Here is an 18855-nt window from a genome sequence, read left to right on the forward strand (position 1 = left end):
AAGCTTCTGCTTGGTTCTTCTCATTACTCTCTGATCATCAGAAATGTTTGAATCCCGTAAATCTCCTACCTTCCAATATTTTAAGCCTATTCATTTTATATTCCCCATTTCTGCTCCTTATTTAGCTTTGGACTACACTCCCTGTTTCTCTTGAATCTTTCAAAGCCTCTTGTGATGTGCTTAACGCTAGGTTAAAGACCCCCAGCATTCCCTGTGAATCCTCGTGAGGGCTGTCACATACAGAAGTGGTAATTGGGAGCTGAATTCTTTGAAAATGTAATTTTGTTGTTATTGCCAATGAACACATTTTTCAGCCCTTAGAAAAACAACAACAACAAAAAACAGTAAGTTCTGAGACTCTAAAGATAAATTGATTAGTTTTATAGGAAAAAAGATATGATATTTTGCTTTCAGTACATAGTTCCTTACTGAAAATACTGAAATATTTATTTCCAACTCTTTTGTCAAACCTTTATGTAAATACATTGAAGTATGAGTTATTTGGACTAGTGTCTGACAACATTTGTGTCTGTAAAATAGTATTCATACTCCCACTGCACAGAGGCTATACAGTTCTTGTTCATTTGCATAAATGTCAGAAAGGCATCTCAGGTAGCTCCTCAGAAAAAGTCAAAGCATATTTTGCTCATGTCTGTTGTATGCCTTTTCCTACTGCTCACTACAGTTTCCATTATTTTTTTTTTAAATTGAGAGTGACTCAGATCTGAGTGTTTGTCTTCTGATTTTCTTGTAGCAGCTATTAAGGATGTACAACAAAATAAATGATCTGGGGCTCTAAATAATTTATTTCATAATCCTGAAGTGCTTGAGACTAGAAATCCAAAAATTCTGATGTGCAGGGTGTTGGGGGAAGTAGATCATGTCGCTTCTTTTTCTGCTTACAGGAGGTTCCCCCTCCTGTACCTTCCTCAGCAGTGGGTTTTTGGTTCGATCCAAAGAAACACTGTAAAGCTATGATCAAGAAATATTTATTAATCTGCTCCCTTGTTGGTGCTTGCTGGGACATAAAAGGAGTGAGGTGGATCAAGGGTGATTCGTATGTTAAGCAGCTAAAGTACTGAAACAAATTAATCTGCCTGTTGTTAGAAGTCCTTTTGGAGCTTTTGCCTTCTAGCTTTCATGCTACACATATTGGCATTAGTTAATCGGAATGATTTGTGATGTGGTAAGGCATGTGAACTTTGCACAGCCGTGGAAGGGTTTTTCATATATACGTTGATATTATATATATGCTGATAACTGGTTTTCATTATACTATTCTTTCTTACTGGCCCTTTGGATGAAGTTGTATTCCTCAAATTACTGTTAGAATCAGTTTCTTGCGGATTTCGGCAATATAATTTCCACTTTGGCTTGCCCCAGATTTCTCTGAGGAAAAACTGAACCTGGCTTCCAGGCTCAGTTATTCCTTAGTCTTGTTCCCAACCATCTGCTGGGGTGCAGGACTTTGTGCTTGTTTCTCCCATAGAATCTCACTCAAAATAGGTTACTAGAGAAATAGAGATTTCCAGTTACCTGTGAAATATGTAGTCATCAAATGGTTGAGGTTGGAAGGGCATCGTATCCTCCCACTGCTTGAGCAGGGTTATGTAGAGCGGGTGGGCCCTGGTCCCACTGGCCCAGTAATCCTTACATTAATCTCGAATCTTTTCTTTGAAGCTATACTAGAAACTGAAATGCTTCAGGCTCCCTTGGAGCCACTGCCTTTTCATAAATCTATCTCCTTGTCATAATTCTGTTGCGTAGCGAGAATTTTTTGTCTTTAAGCACAGCCAATTTGATCAGCTTCCAAGAAGAGGATCTGAACCCTTTTATTCGTACTGGGAGCTTGACAAAAACTGAACTGGTGGCCTTGAGGATGACTTTTGCTGCTGGAAGGGATCACGTCTCTCTGTGAAGCTGTTAGCTGACACAGTACCCAGATTCTTCTTCACTAAAAATCTGAATTGTTGCTTTTATGCGACTATTCTAAATTATGTATGTGGGTATGAAGAAGAGTGCTTTCAGCTGTGTATTTTTAAAACATTTGGAAATATACTTGTGTTCTTTAGATTGTGATTTTATTAATATTCAGTGTGATTTTCAGAAAACTACTTTTTATTGTCTCTACTCAATAAGAACTAACCTAGATGCTGGTTATAATATATGCAAATTGCTACTGCATGCAACGGAGTTGGTGTTTTGAATGCCACTGTTTAAAAAAAAGAGGGTGGGGAATACATCCATTAATCTTACGAATACTAAGTTTGCATTGTTTTCATGCAACTAGCTAACTGTTCCTTTTTGCTGTGCAACTGAGCTTGTGGAGATCTTCGTCAGCACCACCAGCAATGTGATCTGTGGGGGAGGCTGGGACATGGGGGGGTGCTTCCCTGCTGTCAGTAAGGTACGAGCTCCTCTGTCGTTCAAAGTGTCTATAGAATTGGTCAGGGTGCCTTTAAAAAAACATTATCCAGCATCTAGGCATGGATGTTCATTGCTTATTTATACATTTATTTATTTTGTAATAAAATAGTACCGTTTGTTCTCACATAGACTCATGTGTATGATCCATAAATACGTTGTAAAATATATCTGTAGCATGTAACAGAATCCTTTAGAATATTCTGTGAAAACTCATATTTTTAGTTGATAGCACTTTAAGAACATTTACATCCTTCATCTTGACATTTTTAAATAAAACATTTTTTGCCTACAGAAGTAAGTTTACAGCATCATCACAGTATTATAGCTTGTTTAAAAATACATAGAGCATCAATGGTAATTGCAAGCAAGCTGTATACTTGAGCAGGGTTTTTGTAGTTTTACATGTTTTGTACTTTTTAAAACGATTACATATATTAGTATTACATCCATCACTCTGTTAGAAAATATTACTTATATATGCTACTCACAATAGAGCTGTCATTTTCTGTGACGTATTACAGGCTATGAAAATAGAAACACACCATTGTATGGTTGGTTTAAAAATAATTACAAGCCTAGTTAAAAAAGTGCGTTAGGCTTGCTCTTGGTAAGATAGGTTCCACTAACGTTGGATGTCCTTAATCCACTTGTGGTTGGAATGCCACTAGCACCTCTCAGCACTGAACGTTCAGTGAAAGAAAGACTGACTTACTGCCTGCTAGCAAATTTAGGGCTCGATCCTGCACACTTTCTGCACATACCCCTTGCTGAAGACATGGAGAGCTCTTCAGCTACAGACCTTCAGCACCAGGCTGCTACTCGCTGAACATCTGTGAATCTGATTTACTGAAGACTACAACTGGGTTTCAAAATCTTCAGCCAGATGGTTGGATCAGTGCAAGACAACACAACGCCATTGATTTTTAGCAGCTGTGTTGGCAGCATTAACCAAAATCTGACCCTTTGCCTTCCATGGGCCTCTGGATTTTCGAAAGGATGGGAGTACTAGATTTTAATTTATGGTTTTAGTAATACAATAGAGATTAAAAATACATGATTGTGTTGGTTTTGCTTTGCACAAATGAGACTAAATATATAAATATATATATAATAAAGCTGTAGGAAATCTCCAAACTGCTAACAACTCTTAGAAATGAGATAAAACAAGGATATATTTGCTTGGAAATGTCATAGTTGCCATTCTTTTTATTATTTTCAGGTAATGCAAGAATATTTTGTGTTGGATTTTTTTTTTCTTATGAAACAAGTCCAGGCGTGCTTTGAAAAATGCTCTTTTCGTGGTCTTTCTGATACTCCTCTTGTGCTCTCTGCAGTTTTTTACCTCTCAGTTTCCACTTGTGAAAACAGTAGGTCACTAGGGATGTCATTACCAAAGAGAAAATAATAACCAGCACTATTATCAGTGCAATAGTGGATGAGAGGGACCCCTCTAGCTGCTTTGTTTCAGTGTCTCTTGTTGTGTTTAGTTTAGCAAAGTTCTCATATTCTGTTGAGGCCAGAAGCGTGGGTACAGGAACTTCTTTGAACTTCGGCCTCATTGGGATTCAGTAGTTGTTCTCACTCGGTCAGAATTTCTGAAGAAGCAAGAGCTATGATTCCCTTGTCACCTGTGGCATTCGTAAGGCAGTTTTCTCCTCAGGTTTTCCAGGCATAGATGGGGCTCAGAAGTTTTGTTTGCCTTTGAAGCCAGGCAGCGTCAGAACGGCAGTACGTGTCGCAGAGTGTACAGCACAGGTCATCTACACCCAGAGTTGTGTAAGTCAGAAACTTGCGTGCACTGTTGTCTGCTTTGTTGAGAGGTGTTTGGGGGAGAGGCTGCTTAGTTGACTGCCAGTTTGGGATTCTTTGTTTTCTTGAGCAGATAATTGAAGAAAATCACATCAATTTTCCAGTAACATTGTGGTGGCAGGGCTTATCCTCAGGCTTAAAAGAAAAACAAGCTCTGCAACAAGTGTAGTTTGTATCTTACGAATTCATTCAGTAAGAGGCTTTTTCTTCCCCCAAATATTCCCCAGAGAGTGTGAAATCAAAGGCAGATTTTTTTGCTGAGGGGCAGGCTTGGTTTTGCTAACATCATAGGCATTAACAAAATCAGCTACAAAACAGGAGCTCTCATGTTAATGATTGTTTTTAATTTTTCCCACTTCTTTGTTATTTGCCCTCAGACGTGGCTTGTCCAGAGAGGATTTTGGTTTGGGTTTTTTTGTCCTTGTTATACTGGAGTTTAGGAGATGTCCTCACTGATTGCAAATCTGGAACCTGGAAAAATGACCTGGGTAAAAAATGGCATAGTATTACTTAACAGGTAAGCTCCCCTAAAGGCAGCGAGCTGTAATAATTCTGATAGAATTTCAAACACATTTAAGTCAGTTGCCTTTGATACATGCTGTGTGTGACGAATTCTAAAAAAAAATTACGCATCTGAGCAGCTTGGAAGCTAAAAGAGCTGGGTCTGCCCTCTGCCCCACGTTGCAGGTCTCATCTTAGATTAAAACCCAGTGAGGAATACAGCTGGCCTGTTCTTACTGGTTTCTGCTTCCACTCAGGACAGTAGGATTTGGCCCCAGGTTATTTTAATTGGAGGAGCTGTAAACACTTTCAAAGCTATTTATTTCAAATAACAGATTGCTCTAAACCCCCTCCACCCTACTCCCAAATGCTTTGAGGACAAAATTAGGTTTCAAAGATCTTGCAGCATAACTGTTTGTTCGGAGATGCTCTGTTTGATAGGATGCAATTGTAATTCATCCTCTTTATAGAAATCTGTGGTTCATCCCACTCAGGCTAAGGTCTCTTTTACTAATTAGCAGCATTTTCAGCAGCACATTCTTGTTTGTAATAAAGACTGTTTACTATAAATTAGCATTCTGTTGATGTTAAAAGATGTAAATGAGCAGTTCTTGCCAGTTTGGAACAATATGTTCACATAGTCAAAAATAAATGTTGATTTTAAAGAAAGTTTAAAAGCCAGATTTTACTGTAGTTTAAGACAAAAAAAATACGTGTTTGTAAAGCTGATAGAAAGTTTTTCATTTAAGAAAACAAGTGCAACAAACCATAACTTTAATGAATGTCTACATATTGTATTACTGGCAAGGGGTATATCAGGAGGTTATGGGCAATAGAATATTTTACTACTAGTTTGTTAGTTTGTTATGTATGCAGCAGCTTTCTCAGGTAGCCTGAACAAAGAAACTTCAAGAAAAGAATTGAAGAAACTGAGTAAATGCCCTCGTGGTTTATGGAGCAGCTAAGTGTCTACCACCCACGTGAAAGTCCAGGAGGGTGAAATGTCTCAGCACTAATGAAATTCAGATCTTGTCATACTTGCCTGAACCTGTACCTGTTCTCATCTGTATCCACAGCTATCAGATTCCTACAGGGAAAATGTAAAATCATTAGGCATCTGGTACTGGACAGCGCTGTTCCAAAAACGCGAGTGGATGTTATATGTAACTCAATTTCACTATCAGCTCAGGTACACATCTCTTCAGATAACAACCAAAATGCTTTTAAAATCTAAATCTGCCGAGTATTGTTTGTGCTTAAGCTGTGTTTGGGAAGAAGGAGGCTGCTTTGATGGGCTTCAAAACGGATTGACTGAGGGTTCAGTTTGCGACTGTGCTGCAGACTATGACCAAACCAATCAGTATCTGTTACCACTACTTTTTAGTATGTTTTACTTTTGAACCTCTTGAGGGCAAAGAATGCTTCACCCAGTCCGGATATTACTGTGTTCTTATCCAGTGAGGGCTACAGTGGCATCCAGAGCCTCAGACTCCGCAGTAATGGTGTGGTGTGCTGTATTTGAAATGGAACAGCAGAAGAAAGAAAATCTGAGCTTTCTAATCCATGCTGCACTTTGTATCGCACGTGCAAGGACCACAAGGGCTTGATGAGAAGTTGACAGATTTTGCGAATCAACAGCTGGTTGCACAAATAGGTGCCAACAGCAAAGATTTGGTTATTACTACCATGGGAGCCCCATCTGAGGATCAAAGACTGCTAGGGAGAGCTGGGATCCACCTAACCAAGTGGGGCCAAAGCATCTTTGCTGTAAGACTGGCTAGCCCAGGGGGAGAACTTGAAACGAGGAATGAGGTGGTAGTGAGATGGTGACCCCCAGGCAAGTGGTAGTGGGCCAGGCTGGTGAGCAAAGGGTGCAGGGTGATGTGGACCAGAGACTGAAAAGGGGCTCTTCTCGGGTGTCTGCATCACGGCCTTGGTCTTCAGGAGAGCAGACTTTGGCCTGTTCAGGGACCTGCTTGGAAGATTCTGATGGAAGACGGTCTTAAAGAGAGAAGTCCAGGAGAGCTGGCTGACTTGCCAGGGTCACTTCTTCCAAACTCAGAAATGGTCCATCCCAACGTGCAAGAAACGAAGTGGAGACACGAGAGGCCTGTGTGGATGAATGAGGAGCTCCTGACAAAGCTGGAACAGAAAAGGAGGCATGCAAGTGGTAAAAGCAGAGAGAGGCAACTATCTGAGCACGCAGGGGTCAGGTTAGGAAAGCCAAAACTCATCACAAGATGAATCTTGAAAAGAATGTAAATGACAATGCCTCTTCTGCAGAAGAGAGGCTAGGACAGATGCGGACCTGCTACTGCTGAATGGGACAGGGGGCCTGGTGAGCAATGAAGAGGCACTCAGTGGCTTCTTCGCTTCAGTCTTTACAGGGAAGAGCCTCCCTCTGCTATCCCAGCCCCCTGAGACCAGTGGGAAAGTGTGGCACGGAGAGGACATAACTTTGGTATGGGAGTGCTGAGTTAGGGAATGTTTAAACAAACTGAGCTGAACCTCGTGCCCAAATATGTGTTGGGGGCCACCCAGCTGGAAAGCAGCTTTGCAGAAAAGGACCCGGGGGCCCAGGTGGACGCCAAGTTGAATGAGAGCCAGCAGTGTGCTTTTGGAAAGTTCAGTGGCACCGTGGGCTGCATCAGGAGGAGCATCCTCAGCAGGTTGGGGAGGTGGTTAGTCAATTCTACACAGCTCTGGAGAGGCCACAGTAGCGGCAGAGATAAATGTAATAGCATAGCTCAGATTGCAATGTCCTACTGAGATTTCGGTTTCTGAGACAGAGGTGGACCTCTCGTAGTATGCTTAAATCTAGAGAAGACTTCATATTATCCTTAATCATTGTACTTACACACACATACACAGAGTGCACATTTCAAGTTTCCATCCACAGTGTCAACACGTTCTCGTGAGGAAACTTTTCATTAAAAAAACCCAAATGTTCTTCAATAGCTATGCCCTAATTTAATTCAAATAGATAGTAAATTATTCTTACATTATTGGGTTGTTTTTATGTGTGAGTCATAAGTCTTCAGTGTATTTTGTCTGAGTGTTAAGAACATGCAAACTAATATCTCAGGAATGTGCATATTTAATTCCCATTAACATTTAATAACATATTAGAATGGTTCAGGTATTTCCAAAAAAAATAAATGCTTTTTGTCCTGGAAGAAACTTTTCATGAAAGTGTATTAAAATATCTGTAAGCTGAATGCATGGTACGTGCCCTTACCTAGAGATGGACTTTGCTACCATGGCTCATATTTTCATACCTTTCTGTTTTAGCAAGCTAATATGTAAAGTGAAGTATGAAATATGTAAAGTGAAGTACCACTTGGTATAAGCTGTGAAGGCCAAAATCTGCTCCTTGTTTTGTAATGTCCTCACGGTGGCCATTGTCTTTCCCCTTGTTTTTTGAGTTTGATCTCTGAAAGTTTCATGCAATTTACATGAGAGAAACAAAGGAAATTACAGGGACAAATTGATCTCAAAGATTAATTCAGGTTATTGGCATATCTATCAAATGCTGAATTGCTGGAAAGAGATACAAATGTGGATCAACAGCTTTTTTGATTTCACTGAAACTCCTACCATTTTATATGGGCAAAACTTGCCTCTGTGTTTGATAGTGACTTGGTAATTAATAATAATACTATTTGTGTTATATAAAAAAGAATAATGACAACTTATATTGAATCCTTAAAAACAAATAAAATCAAGATACTGGGTTGGAAAGCCAGGCTTATGTGGAGTTTTAGTTGCTAATGCTTTTTTCTGTTAGGATAACTCTTTTCTGGTTCTTTGTTGCAGTTGAAGGAAGGACTGAGTTCTGTGAACGTCCAAAATCTTCAGCTTCGTTGGAAGGATGAGGGCCAGAAATTACAGGTGAGGTGCTGTGGTTTTATTGTTTTAATAGGAAGCCGATTGTACATACCTAACCTTCAGGTTAACTCAGACTTCTGTGACTTTCTGGTTTCTTTCATTGAGGGAGAAAGGTTGACAAGCACATTTAAACCAGTAGTGAGCAAGGAAATTTTATGATACTGTTCTCAGATGAACACAAAAACATCTTTTTAAAAGATCACTGGCATAAAACTATAGACCCGCTCCTTGTGAATTAATATTGAGAATCCCTGACTCCAGTAGGAGGAGAATCTTTGGTTGCTGTCTTGCGTGTATCTCTCTCAAGTACTCATGCATACACACACACTGCATTTTCAAATCAAAATCTGAATTCCTTCTAGCGTTTATATCATCTTTAATATGTATTGGCTTTCTAATGTAGTTTCAGGCTTTCTTTCTGCCTTCAGCTTGCTTGTAAATTTTTCTGCTGCCGTTCAAAGTGTATTTTCTGTTTTTTATTGCATTACAGAAGAATGTGCCTCCTTTCTCCTGATTTGCATCTTTTTGATGTGAAAACATTTGTATGAAATGTATCATGTTCTAAACCTGATATGTAAATGATTCTTTTCTCTTCCTCCAGAGCTAGTGTAGCAAGACATCTACTAATACACTTGTGCACAAAATTGGAGATGAAAGCCAGAGTGGGAGTGAGAGCAAATGAAAGTGGGGACAAGGAGGGAGGGAGGAATGGGAGAAGGATAGAAGGGAGGAAGGACTTCAAGAAGCACACAAGTAGCAAGTCTGAAATATCTCCCTGTTTTTTTACTGCATCTTCTAGAAACTCTTGTGTAAGAACCAAGGGCCAGATTTTATGGGTATTTTAAATATGTATATAAGACCACCATAGCAGTTTTCAAAATGCCTATGTGTACTGGTACAGATCTGTCTATCTTTGGGTGCTTAAAACACATTTGGAAATCTTGAGCTTTCAAGTCTGCAAAGTGCTGTTCAGCTTTCAGCTGAGAGCCAGATAGGCTTTGTACTTCCCAGTAGGTTCTGTGTCCTTGAGGGTATGGGCTTAAATAATAAACATTGGGTTGGTAAAGCACAGCAGCCCACTTCGGGTATGTTTGTAATGTGTAACCGGATTTGTAGGTGTTAAACACCGTAGAGTTATTGGAGAGATCCTAAAATGAAAGGACCTGGCTTTTGGCTTTGTCTTCCTTCTTAATCTAAAACCAAAATCCCAAACTGATCTAGACTAAATTTTATACTTAATCATTCCTTAGAAACTTAATTTGCATAATACCCTTGCTATGATATAACAGGCAACTTAAATGCAGATTTAAGCAAGTCAATTAGTCTTTTAATTAAGGCTGTAAAATTCTGCCCTAGTCTCTCAAAATGCTTTACCCTATTTATATCCTGGTGAGCAAGAAAACTCTGCTTTTAGCAGTTGTTCAGCCTGTTCTGTCTTCATGATACTCTGGAAATACAACGTGAGTGTTCCTGACTGTCTGATGGTTTTGTTTTGAGGTTTCCTCCTCCCTGATTCAGGAGGAGGGAAAGACTGCAAGTTTTGGAAGCACTTGCAAAAACTCATTCCAGCATTGATCAGATCTGTAAGTCAACAGAAGATTTAAACTTGTTCCTGTGAAAGGAACGATATCCACTGGGATCCTGATTCTCCTTAAAGCTGTGATAGGCTCGGATAACTTTGAGGGACAGACTGGGTATAACAAAAGCAAGTGACTTCAGGCCACATCCTGATACCCCCTTACCACTGCACTGAGGGATGCCGAGCAAAAGAGCCTCCATGGATTCAGATGGAAGTTGCAGGCTGTGAGCACTACTCAGGACGTTTGCTTTTCAGTTTTTTCAGAATAACTGCTGTGGGCTGGTGTCTGTGCTTAATGTGGGCTGGGACCGAATTTACATTCATTATTTACATACTATTTGCCTGGGCATTTAGTTTATAGAGAACCTATATGGAGCTACTTCTGGTGTGTTGGGTTTTTTTTGTTTGTTTTCTCAAGGTTTTCATTTTAATTAAGTCATTGCTGAAGTGTGGGGTAATTGAAGCAACAAACCTGTTGTGTTGTAGACTTAAACTCTCTGAAACTGATATTTATCCCACTGATTTTATTGGTGACTTCTTGTGATAGTGTAAGATGCTGATTTGGTATAACTATGATTTGATAAATACCAGTAGTTTTTCAGGTGTGATTGCAGCCTTCTTAAAACTGCATGTTTTGGTAAACACTGGTTTTTGTGTGTGAAGTCCAAATCCTTACGGATGCTGCTGATGCCTGTTACCAGGAAGAAACTGCAAGTAAATCATGTTGTAGACTGAATGCTTGACAAATTCCCTCCTCAAATCAATGCTAGCAAAATGTACCTGTGATACATATTTTAGATGCCATGTCTATAGAGTGGTGTAAAGAAAGTTTGTCATCACGATCAATGAAATCCTAGCATACCGTTTTTAGGGTAGCTTTGAAACCGTGTATTAAATGCTCCCAATAGGCACACTGACTGAGGCTTGTAAATGCTGTAATAAAACACGTTAGGGAGAGATGTAGAGTCTTACTCCTTTCAGGTGCTCATATTTGGGGAAGGGGTTGGAGGGTTTCTTTTTTTTTTTCCTCTTGAATTTGGAAACCAGTACTGTATCATGGTGCTGTTCTCTAAACAGTTGAACAGATCTGTTCCTTTGTGAGGTTCACTTTGAAATAGTTTTTTAAAATGCAGTGAAGCCTATGTTGAAATTTCTTTTTTTCAAAGCAGCACTCAGTATACCTCTTTTCAGAGGATGGATTTTGCAGATAAGCCACCCTTTGTTTTTCCCAATAGAGGAGGCAATCTTATAGCAGCAGCTGAAAAGTGTATCCTATGAAATAGGGATTCTTTTTTTCCATTCGAATTTATTTCGTGGTTAACTTTTTGCTAATTTAGTTCATGTTCATTCCTTTTGCACAACATTCTACCCTGTTCTTCCCACACGCCTTTCAAAATCAGGGGCAATTACATCCTGTGATTGCAGAGGCAGGCTGTACATTCTTCCATTAGTCTATATTTTAAATGTTACTCTGTGAAAACACAAATCCCGAGCTACAAACAATTCCCTAGCCTACACTGGTACTTAAATTCACTCAGTGTTTTTTTCTTTTTGTCTGTTTCCAGGGTCACTTTGTCATAATGCTCTGTATTACATTTTTGGGGTCAGAACAAGTACTCACCAGTCCAGGTCCAAGTGGATTGTTTAATTGTTCTCTTGAGTTACAGGTTAAATGAAAACTTGAAAGCAGTTTAGAGCTGAATTAAAACGAACAGAACAAAATCCTAAGAAGCTTCATAAGATAAGATTTTAAGACAATCAGTGGCCCTGTCATTACATTCTCATTTTCTTTGCAGGTGAAGGAAGGTTCTGATTCTGGGCTAATTGGCTATACAAGGGGGATGAACAAAAGACGTCTGCTTTTTTATCCCCCTCCCACCTCCTTTTTTAATCTTTCTTCTTTTTTTCTCTTTCCTTACTGCTAGTAAGGAATGTAATTATGGATGGGATGCTTAGCAGCCTTTGTCTTGGATCTGAAATCTGCCAAGATTGAAACTCCCGCAGGGATAGCTTTCTTTCTTTTTTTTTTTTTTAAACATGCCAAGGAGCAAAAGATTGCTTGAACATTCAAGTGTTCATCCAACTCATTTAAAAAAGAAACTCTTCTCCTTCCAGCCAGTATGTCTGTTCTTGAAGAATAGTCACAGTCTAGGACTACAATACATTCAGTACGCAGGGAATTTCATCTTTAAAATTGTGCAAGAAAAATACTAAGTTAAAAGGTGGGAGGAAGCAGGGAGGGATAGACGGTGGAGCGATGAATGTCATTTTAGATGCAGCTGCTTTGTACGTTTCTGGACTAAGATCCCATTTATTTCCCCCCCAACATGGAGTGGGACAGTGTCTGTCAAATCTGGGAGTTGTAGGTAAGCAGTAAGCACCCATCCTCCTCCCTGCCCTCTTCTCCCCTCTGACAGAATTAAAGCACAGGTACTTTTGGGGGTAACGAGCCAGTGTGCAGGGAGCTGGTCCCTGCACTGAGGCTAGAGGAGCAGTGGGGGAGAAGGGAATGGAGACTTTCTTCGGGCTTTCATTCAGCACTTACTAGTGAGGACTGACTTTCCTTTTAGCTTGAAATCACAACCCAGGCAGGGGAGAAGTTGTGTGAAATGCCTCTGAGATGAGTTAATGCATCAGAGATCGGTGGGTGCACGGCTTTAGCCGTGGCGGGAAGGGGACACGGGGCGTGCAGGGGGCCTGAGGGGCACCCCGGCGCGTGGTCTGCATGCGCACAGAGCGAGCTGCACCTACCAGGTAGGCGCATGGAGGGGACGGGGGGCTCCTCTTTGTGCACTGGGGGGCCGAGTGCCATGGGTAGTTGAGGGGGAGGCTTGTCGTGCGTGCAGAGAAGCGGGTGGCGATGAACGGGAGAGGCTGAGGGCTACCTGCGGCCCCCCGAGGGACGGGGAGGAAGATGCGCAGCGAGAGGAGCGTGTGCATAGGGGTGGTGGGGTGCCTGAGCGGGCACCTTCGGTGGCCCTGGGAGGAGCGACGCGTGCTGGCTCCTGCTCGGACAGCTGCTGGTAGCGGGGGAGAGCCGCACGAGTGGCCCCCGGCCAGGCTGGGGCTCCTGGGCTGGGGACAGCCGGATGGTGGGGTGGTCCTGGGCACCGTGCTGCCCCATGCCGTGCTGGGCACCGCGTCGGGCACCCAGCGGGTGCTGTGCTGTGCCCGGTGGGAGGCTGTGAAGGGCTGGAGCAGGATGAGCTGTGCCCGGCGAGGCACCTGCCTGCCCAGCTGGGCGAAGGGCAGGTCTGCAGCAGGCGCCTTCAGACGCTTGGGCTTTTTTTTGCTGCTGCGCTTTGCGCCCCGTGCTGGGAAAACCAGCTTCGTTGGGAAAGCAGCTCGTTAGGTGGATTCCCTCGGAGAGAGGCTCACGCCTTCGGCATAACGGGGAAGGAAAGGAGGCTTTTGACTGTGTCCATTAAAAAAAAAGAAAAAAAATTGCAACTGCTGCCCCCTCCCTCCCTCCTTCTCCTGCCAACGAGGCTCCGGTTCCGCACAAAGGATTCATCATAGCCATGCAGCACTCACCTTCTCCGGCCACATCGTCCTCAGCCTGCTGGGCTACTCTCAAAAGGGGGGCGCGAGCAGGGGGCGGCAAGGCTGGGAGCCCCTGCTGAAGGCTGGCATGGAGGTAGCCCGCGCCCCTGCTAAGTGGCCAGCCTCATCCCCCTCGGTCCTGAAAGCAGCCAGTGCCGAGCGGGCGCCTGGTCTGTGCTGCAGATGTGGGGAGGGTGGAACGGCTCCGCGCACCCGCTGCCTCAGCAGCACTCGCTGCTCCCAGCCAAATTTTTCAACTTTATTTAGGGGGAAGAACGGATCACATGGGGAGCCTCACCGAACTGGGAGGAGCGTGGCGGTGCAGAATCAGGTCACTAACATAAAAACCCGGGAGTTAGTCACGGGCACAAAGATTAATAGTGTTAGCATAATCCAGGCATAAAAAGCAGGCTGAGACAAAGACAAGAGATGCTTATGGGATTTAAACGCTTCTGTTTTCCTCCCTTCTCTGTGTCATTAAGCAGGGTAATCTCTTGCTCCTTTTATCAGGTGAGTTTTCCTAATTGAGTAAGAAATAGAGCAGAATATAAAAGAAATCTTTTTGGCTTCCAAATGATTTTGAGCACGTTCCTCTTGGCTGTCAATCTGGCATTTCCACAGGCTTTTTTTAATACCTCAAACGCCTGGTTTGTCTCTATCCTGCTGTGCTGTATCGATTGAGTCCCTGATAAATAGATGCTACGGACCCACTCCAAAACACACTCGTGCCCACATGAAACAGCCTAGGGTTGGATAATGGTTTCTGACTCCAAGCTTTATTTTCTATCTCTAGCTCAGACAAAGGCAGGAAGGCTGCTGCCTGATCCCATATGGTCCCACTGGCTGAGAATTAAGTTTCTGCAGCGCCTTTTTCTGATCTGTCTGTCATTCATTAATAGATGGCAAAGCTCCCGACAGGAGCAGAGGTAAAACAAAAGCTGTCCCTGAGTGCCGAATTGCTGCTCGCTGCCAGGACTGCAGCAGGAAGAATCATGCGACTTTTAGTATCTTTGTTTATTTAGTTATCAGTTGCACATTCAAAAAGCCTATGATGGATTCAGGTTATTTAGAGGCCAAAACTCAAATGTGGGTTCCTAACTGTGGTTACGGAAATACATATATATCTTGTGAAGAAGTGGGCCTGACTTTCATAGGTGCTAAGCAACTGTTCTTCTGCATTTCCATCCGCCTTTACGTCACATCCCACCCTCTGCCACCTTCCTCGTTGTCCACGTTTTTTAAAAGGAATTAACTTGGAAAAGTAGGCTATCTTGTTCTTTGCTTACGGAAGCATCCTGCCCAAAAGAAGCTAGACGCGTGATACCAGGCGAAGGGAAAAGCAGTAGCCAGGTGGGTTGCCACTGTGAAGGCACGACGCCCAACGTGTCCAGTTAGTGTAAAGCTACAGGGGAGCTTGTCTGCTGCGCACCCAGAAATGACTGTCATCTAACGAGTTGCACCTGCCTACAGGGTAGGTATCCTTCCTTCAGTCCGCAGAAAAAATTAGCCAGCTTTGGCATTTAAAGGCCGAAACAGTCAAAATGTTGATTCCTGGCAACATCTTAATGAAGGGCTCAGTGCAGCCTGTAGGAGCCTCTGGACTGGAGGTGATATCCATCAGGATACCACACCAAGAAAAGCAGCCTTCATGTCAGCATAAATCAAAATGTGCAACTCTGAATTCTTTGGTGTGCAGCGCAGGTCTCTGCTGTGTTATCCTTAGGGTGCAGCTGAGGCTCCTTGCTCTCATTTCCCCTGCCCTGCCTGCTTACTGTGGGTCTCTTAAAGGAATCGGGGGAGTGCAGCTCCTTAGGCTGGAGGAGAGAAGAATTGCAATTGGTTCCTTTATAGGGCAAATCAATGGAGTGTAGGAAAAAGCACTTTACATCTTTACTACAATATAGATGTACTGAAAACACAGCTTGAAACTGTCCCTGGGCTTTAAATTCAAAAATGGTGTATTTCTGAGCTAGTCTTGCAGAGAACCTGGGTTTTATTACCTGGAGATTGACCTCTATGTATAATTTTCATTTCAGGTGGACAGACAATTGCTTTTCAACAGAGTTGTCATCCATTCTATAAGGGTAGCTAGAGATATTTCCTTTGGTTTTATTTTTTAATAATTTCTCTGTTTTGCCAGATAGCAATGAAAAATAAGATAACATGGCTAACAGGCTTTTACAGCTCTGGTTAGTCCTTATTTATATTTTCATCCCCCCAGTTATTTTTTTCTTACTGACTGAAGTTTTCTCTCATGTGTTTTAGAAAGCTTCCTTTTTTATTTCTTTTTACACACAGCTTCTTAGCGAATATCTTATGTCAGCTGGGAAAGCTATATATAAAATGTGTGTGTAAATGTACCTAGAGCTCTCTCTCTCTCATATATATACATATATATGCATGCACAGTCAATCAATATATATATATATATATATGCAAAGCCCAGGCAATACAAATTTCTACCAGTTTGTATTAGTGCAAAAGTAGCTTTTTCCTCTATTTTTATTTATATTTAACTTTCCCCGACATTTTTGCCTGTGAACTCATAAGTAAGCCAGTATGGAATGTCTGAAAATGGTCTAATATATTTTAATGCTATATCGGGTCTTTTTTTCAGCTACTCGTCCTTAATCCAGTATGTCTAATAGACTGAAATTTCTCACGCTGTCAGATTTAGCACTTCCTGAATCTTTTCTGCTTCAAGGCTTGTAACTGGTCAGAAACTGTGTCAGACATTATGAAGGCTGTAGCTCTGTCAGAGGGTTATTGACCAAGTACAAGACCAGTATCTATGTGGTATAGCTCTGTCTCCTCCAGGAAAACACATTTCCCAGGAAATCAGTGGTTCAGTAAATACTTCATGCCATGGTTAGGCCCACAGATCCAAGTCAGCAGTGACATATAAACCCCCAGCTCCCGCTGATTTCAATAGGACTTAGGCCAAAGTATCTCTGTGCTTGTGTGTCTCTTGACAGTAAATGCTATTGGAAGTTCATCGGAGCCATCAGAAAGGCCACAAAACGTTCTGATGGTAATTGAAGGGATAGGAGAAAAATGAACTTTTGTAACTCCTTGAGAACTTCTTCAAGCTTTGAAAAATGGCCCAAAGCTTCTCCCCCCGTCTGCAGTGAAATGCTCCTTATTCATCATTGCAAAATCTCTGATGGCCCAGTCAGATTGTTGACATTTCCATTGCTGCTTCTATTTTAAATGTTATAATTAGTAATTTTTCATGCTTCCAGATCATCCTTTCTCTTAGAAATTTAAACTACAGTGACAAATTGAAGCACATCAGATACCAACATAATGTAGGTACCTGATACAAAGAGATTACTCCCAAGGTAATGTTTTCTCTCTTCCTACCTTCAGTGCCTATATTGTTGTCAAAGATCTCATTATGGAGAGATTGAAATAAGACCATTACGTGTAATAGGTCACCGTTTCACCGTGATGCAGTGAGAACGGATTTAGAACTGAGCAGGCATACATTTAAAAAAAAAAAAAAAAAATATATATATATTATTACAAGCAAAATTTCTCATTGAAGCCAGCCCATCAAATTCCTCTTCATCTGATAAAGTTATAAATATTGACCGTAGTGGAAGAGCAAAGAGTAACATTTATTACCAAACATAATGAAATGAATCTGCATTATGCAAAAAGTCTTGGTGCTTGTATTCAGTGCTTTCTTTTCTTCAGTCCTAACTAGGAAGTTTGATTTTATGAGGAGAGATAAAAATTTATTTAAAAACTCAGTTAACAGTCTATTTCCTGGATGAGCATAAATGGCATACCACGGCACTGCTGCTACATCTATCGGTATCGCTAATTTTAATTGAATACGACCTGATTGTAGAATATGGAACGGGTTTTGAGATTTCAGAGGCATGGCCAGTTGGGTTAGCAGGCTGTGCTGCCAGCACTGTGCACGGCTATCTGTGAGGGGCTCGTGAAGATGACGGACAGTGCCTGAGTTCTTTGCTCCAGAAAGGAGGCAGGCAAAAGAGGGTATGGTAGGAGTATATCAAGTAAGTAAAGCTGAGGAAGTAAATAAGGAATTCCTAATGAATCAGTACCATTTTTGGAGGGTAGGGAGAAATTCAGTGAAATTGAAAGGCATTACAGATGATAGTAACGGAAGGAAATGATTCTGTACGTAGCATGTTGTTCTGTAGAACTGGTTGGTACAAACTTCCACTACGGTTGAAAGCCTCAAAGGATTTCAGTAAAAGTGTCAATGTTAAGGTGGTAATGAGAGCACCCGTAATTACAGGAATCTTTGTTGTGGCCTCCAGTTGTAAGATGCATACTGCTTTGCAAATGGAAAGAGCAAACTCCCTTTTGGGCAGGTTTCCTGTTCTGGCTTTTCTCTGTAAGCATAAAAGCATTTTTAAAAGCATCTGGAAGTGACCAGTGTCAGAACACTGGGCTACGCAGACACGTCTGATCTGTGTTGTGACTTTAGTTTTCTTACCGTGAAGCAGTTCTGGACTGTCCTCATTGCATTACATTTCATGTCTACTAGGTGAGGAATAACTTTGCGTTTGGCAACAACGGTATAAATATAGAATTTGCCAGTGAGGTCAACTCCTGTGTATAGTCCTGGCCTAGCAGGTAAAGAGCCAACGCGTTTCTTCTACGGGATCAAAACTCTCCTGGAAACAGCTTGAATCATATACGACTGTTCTGGAAGTGTGCAATACAATAAGCACACTCTAATGCACGCAGGATAGGTACATCTTTTTTCCCACTGCTGTATTGCAAAGGTCAGAACTGTTAAAGAAGCTGTCGTGGTCTTTGAAATGGAGAAATCCCAGAATAGATCTCTACCTTGTCACTTCTTGGATTTTCTTTTGTTGCCTGTCTTGCCTCCTGTAGAGTGCCAGTTAAATTTAAACACCAGTCGTGTCTCTGGACAATACCTCCCAGTCATGAAGTAGATGGTTGCTCTTGTCAGTGGACTTCCGTGTGCTATACATATCCCTCCCGTGTTTTGTTTCTTCTCCATCTCCGCCTCTCTTTTAGAATGGAAATACAGAAGCTTTCAGAGCATGAGAAGGCCATGTTCAGCACTTGGCAGACCGAGGCTGACAGTCTTTCTCCTTCTG

The 18855-nt window shown here is 41.8% G+C and overlaps 1 protein-coding gene and 1 long non-coding RNA gene across 15 annotated transcripts in view; one reads left to right on the forward strand and one right to left on the reverse strand.

Annotated features, from left to right (window-relative positions):
• The window catches only part of LOC310880567 (uncharacterized protein C8orf48), a 99660-nt gene that overhangs the window by 17223 nt on the left and 63582 nt on the right, over nucleotides 1-18855 (forward strand). For 8 of the 14 annotated variants that reach the window (XM_083796625.1, XM_083796623.1, XM_083796634.1 and 5 more), the window contains one exon: nucleotides 1794-3169. In XM_083796625.1, coding sequence (XP_083652751.1) covers nucleotides 1794-1918 — 125 coding nt within the window. In that variant the 3' untranslated portion in view covers nucleotides 1919-3169. Of the gene's footprint in view, nucleotides 1-1788; nucleotides 3170-8553; nucleotides 8629-10122; nucleotides 13174-18272; nucleotides 18362-18855 lie in introns of those variants that run through there. The other 6 variants (XR_014571762.1, XM_083796630.1, XR_014571761.1 and 3 more) reach the window with 5 other exon arrangements.
• Nucleotides 2488-18852, reverse strand: LOC310880570. Its single transcript, XR_014571763.1, has 2 exons — nucleotides 13739-18852; nucleotides 2488-4720 (listed from the first exon to the last, which is right to left on the reverse strand). It is a non-coding gene; the product is annotated as an uncharacterized lncRNA (long non-coding RNA).

Source organism: Anser anser (genome assembly GCF_964211835.1).
Source record: "Anser anser genome assembly, chromosome: 13".
NCBI classification, from domain to species: domain Eukaryota; kingdom Metazoa; phylum Chordata; class Aves; order Anseriformes; family Anatidae; genus Anser; species Anser anser.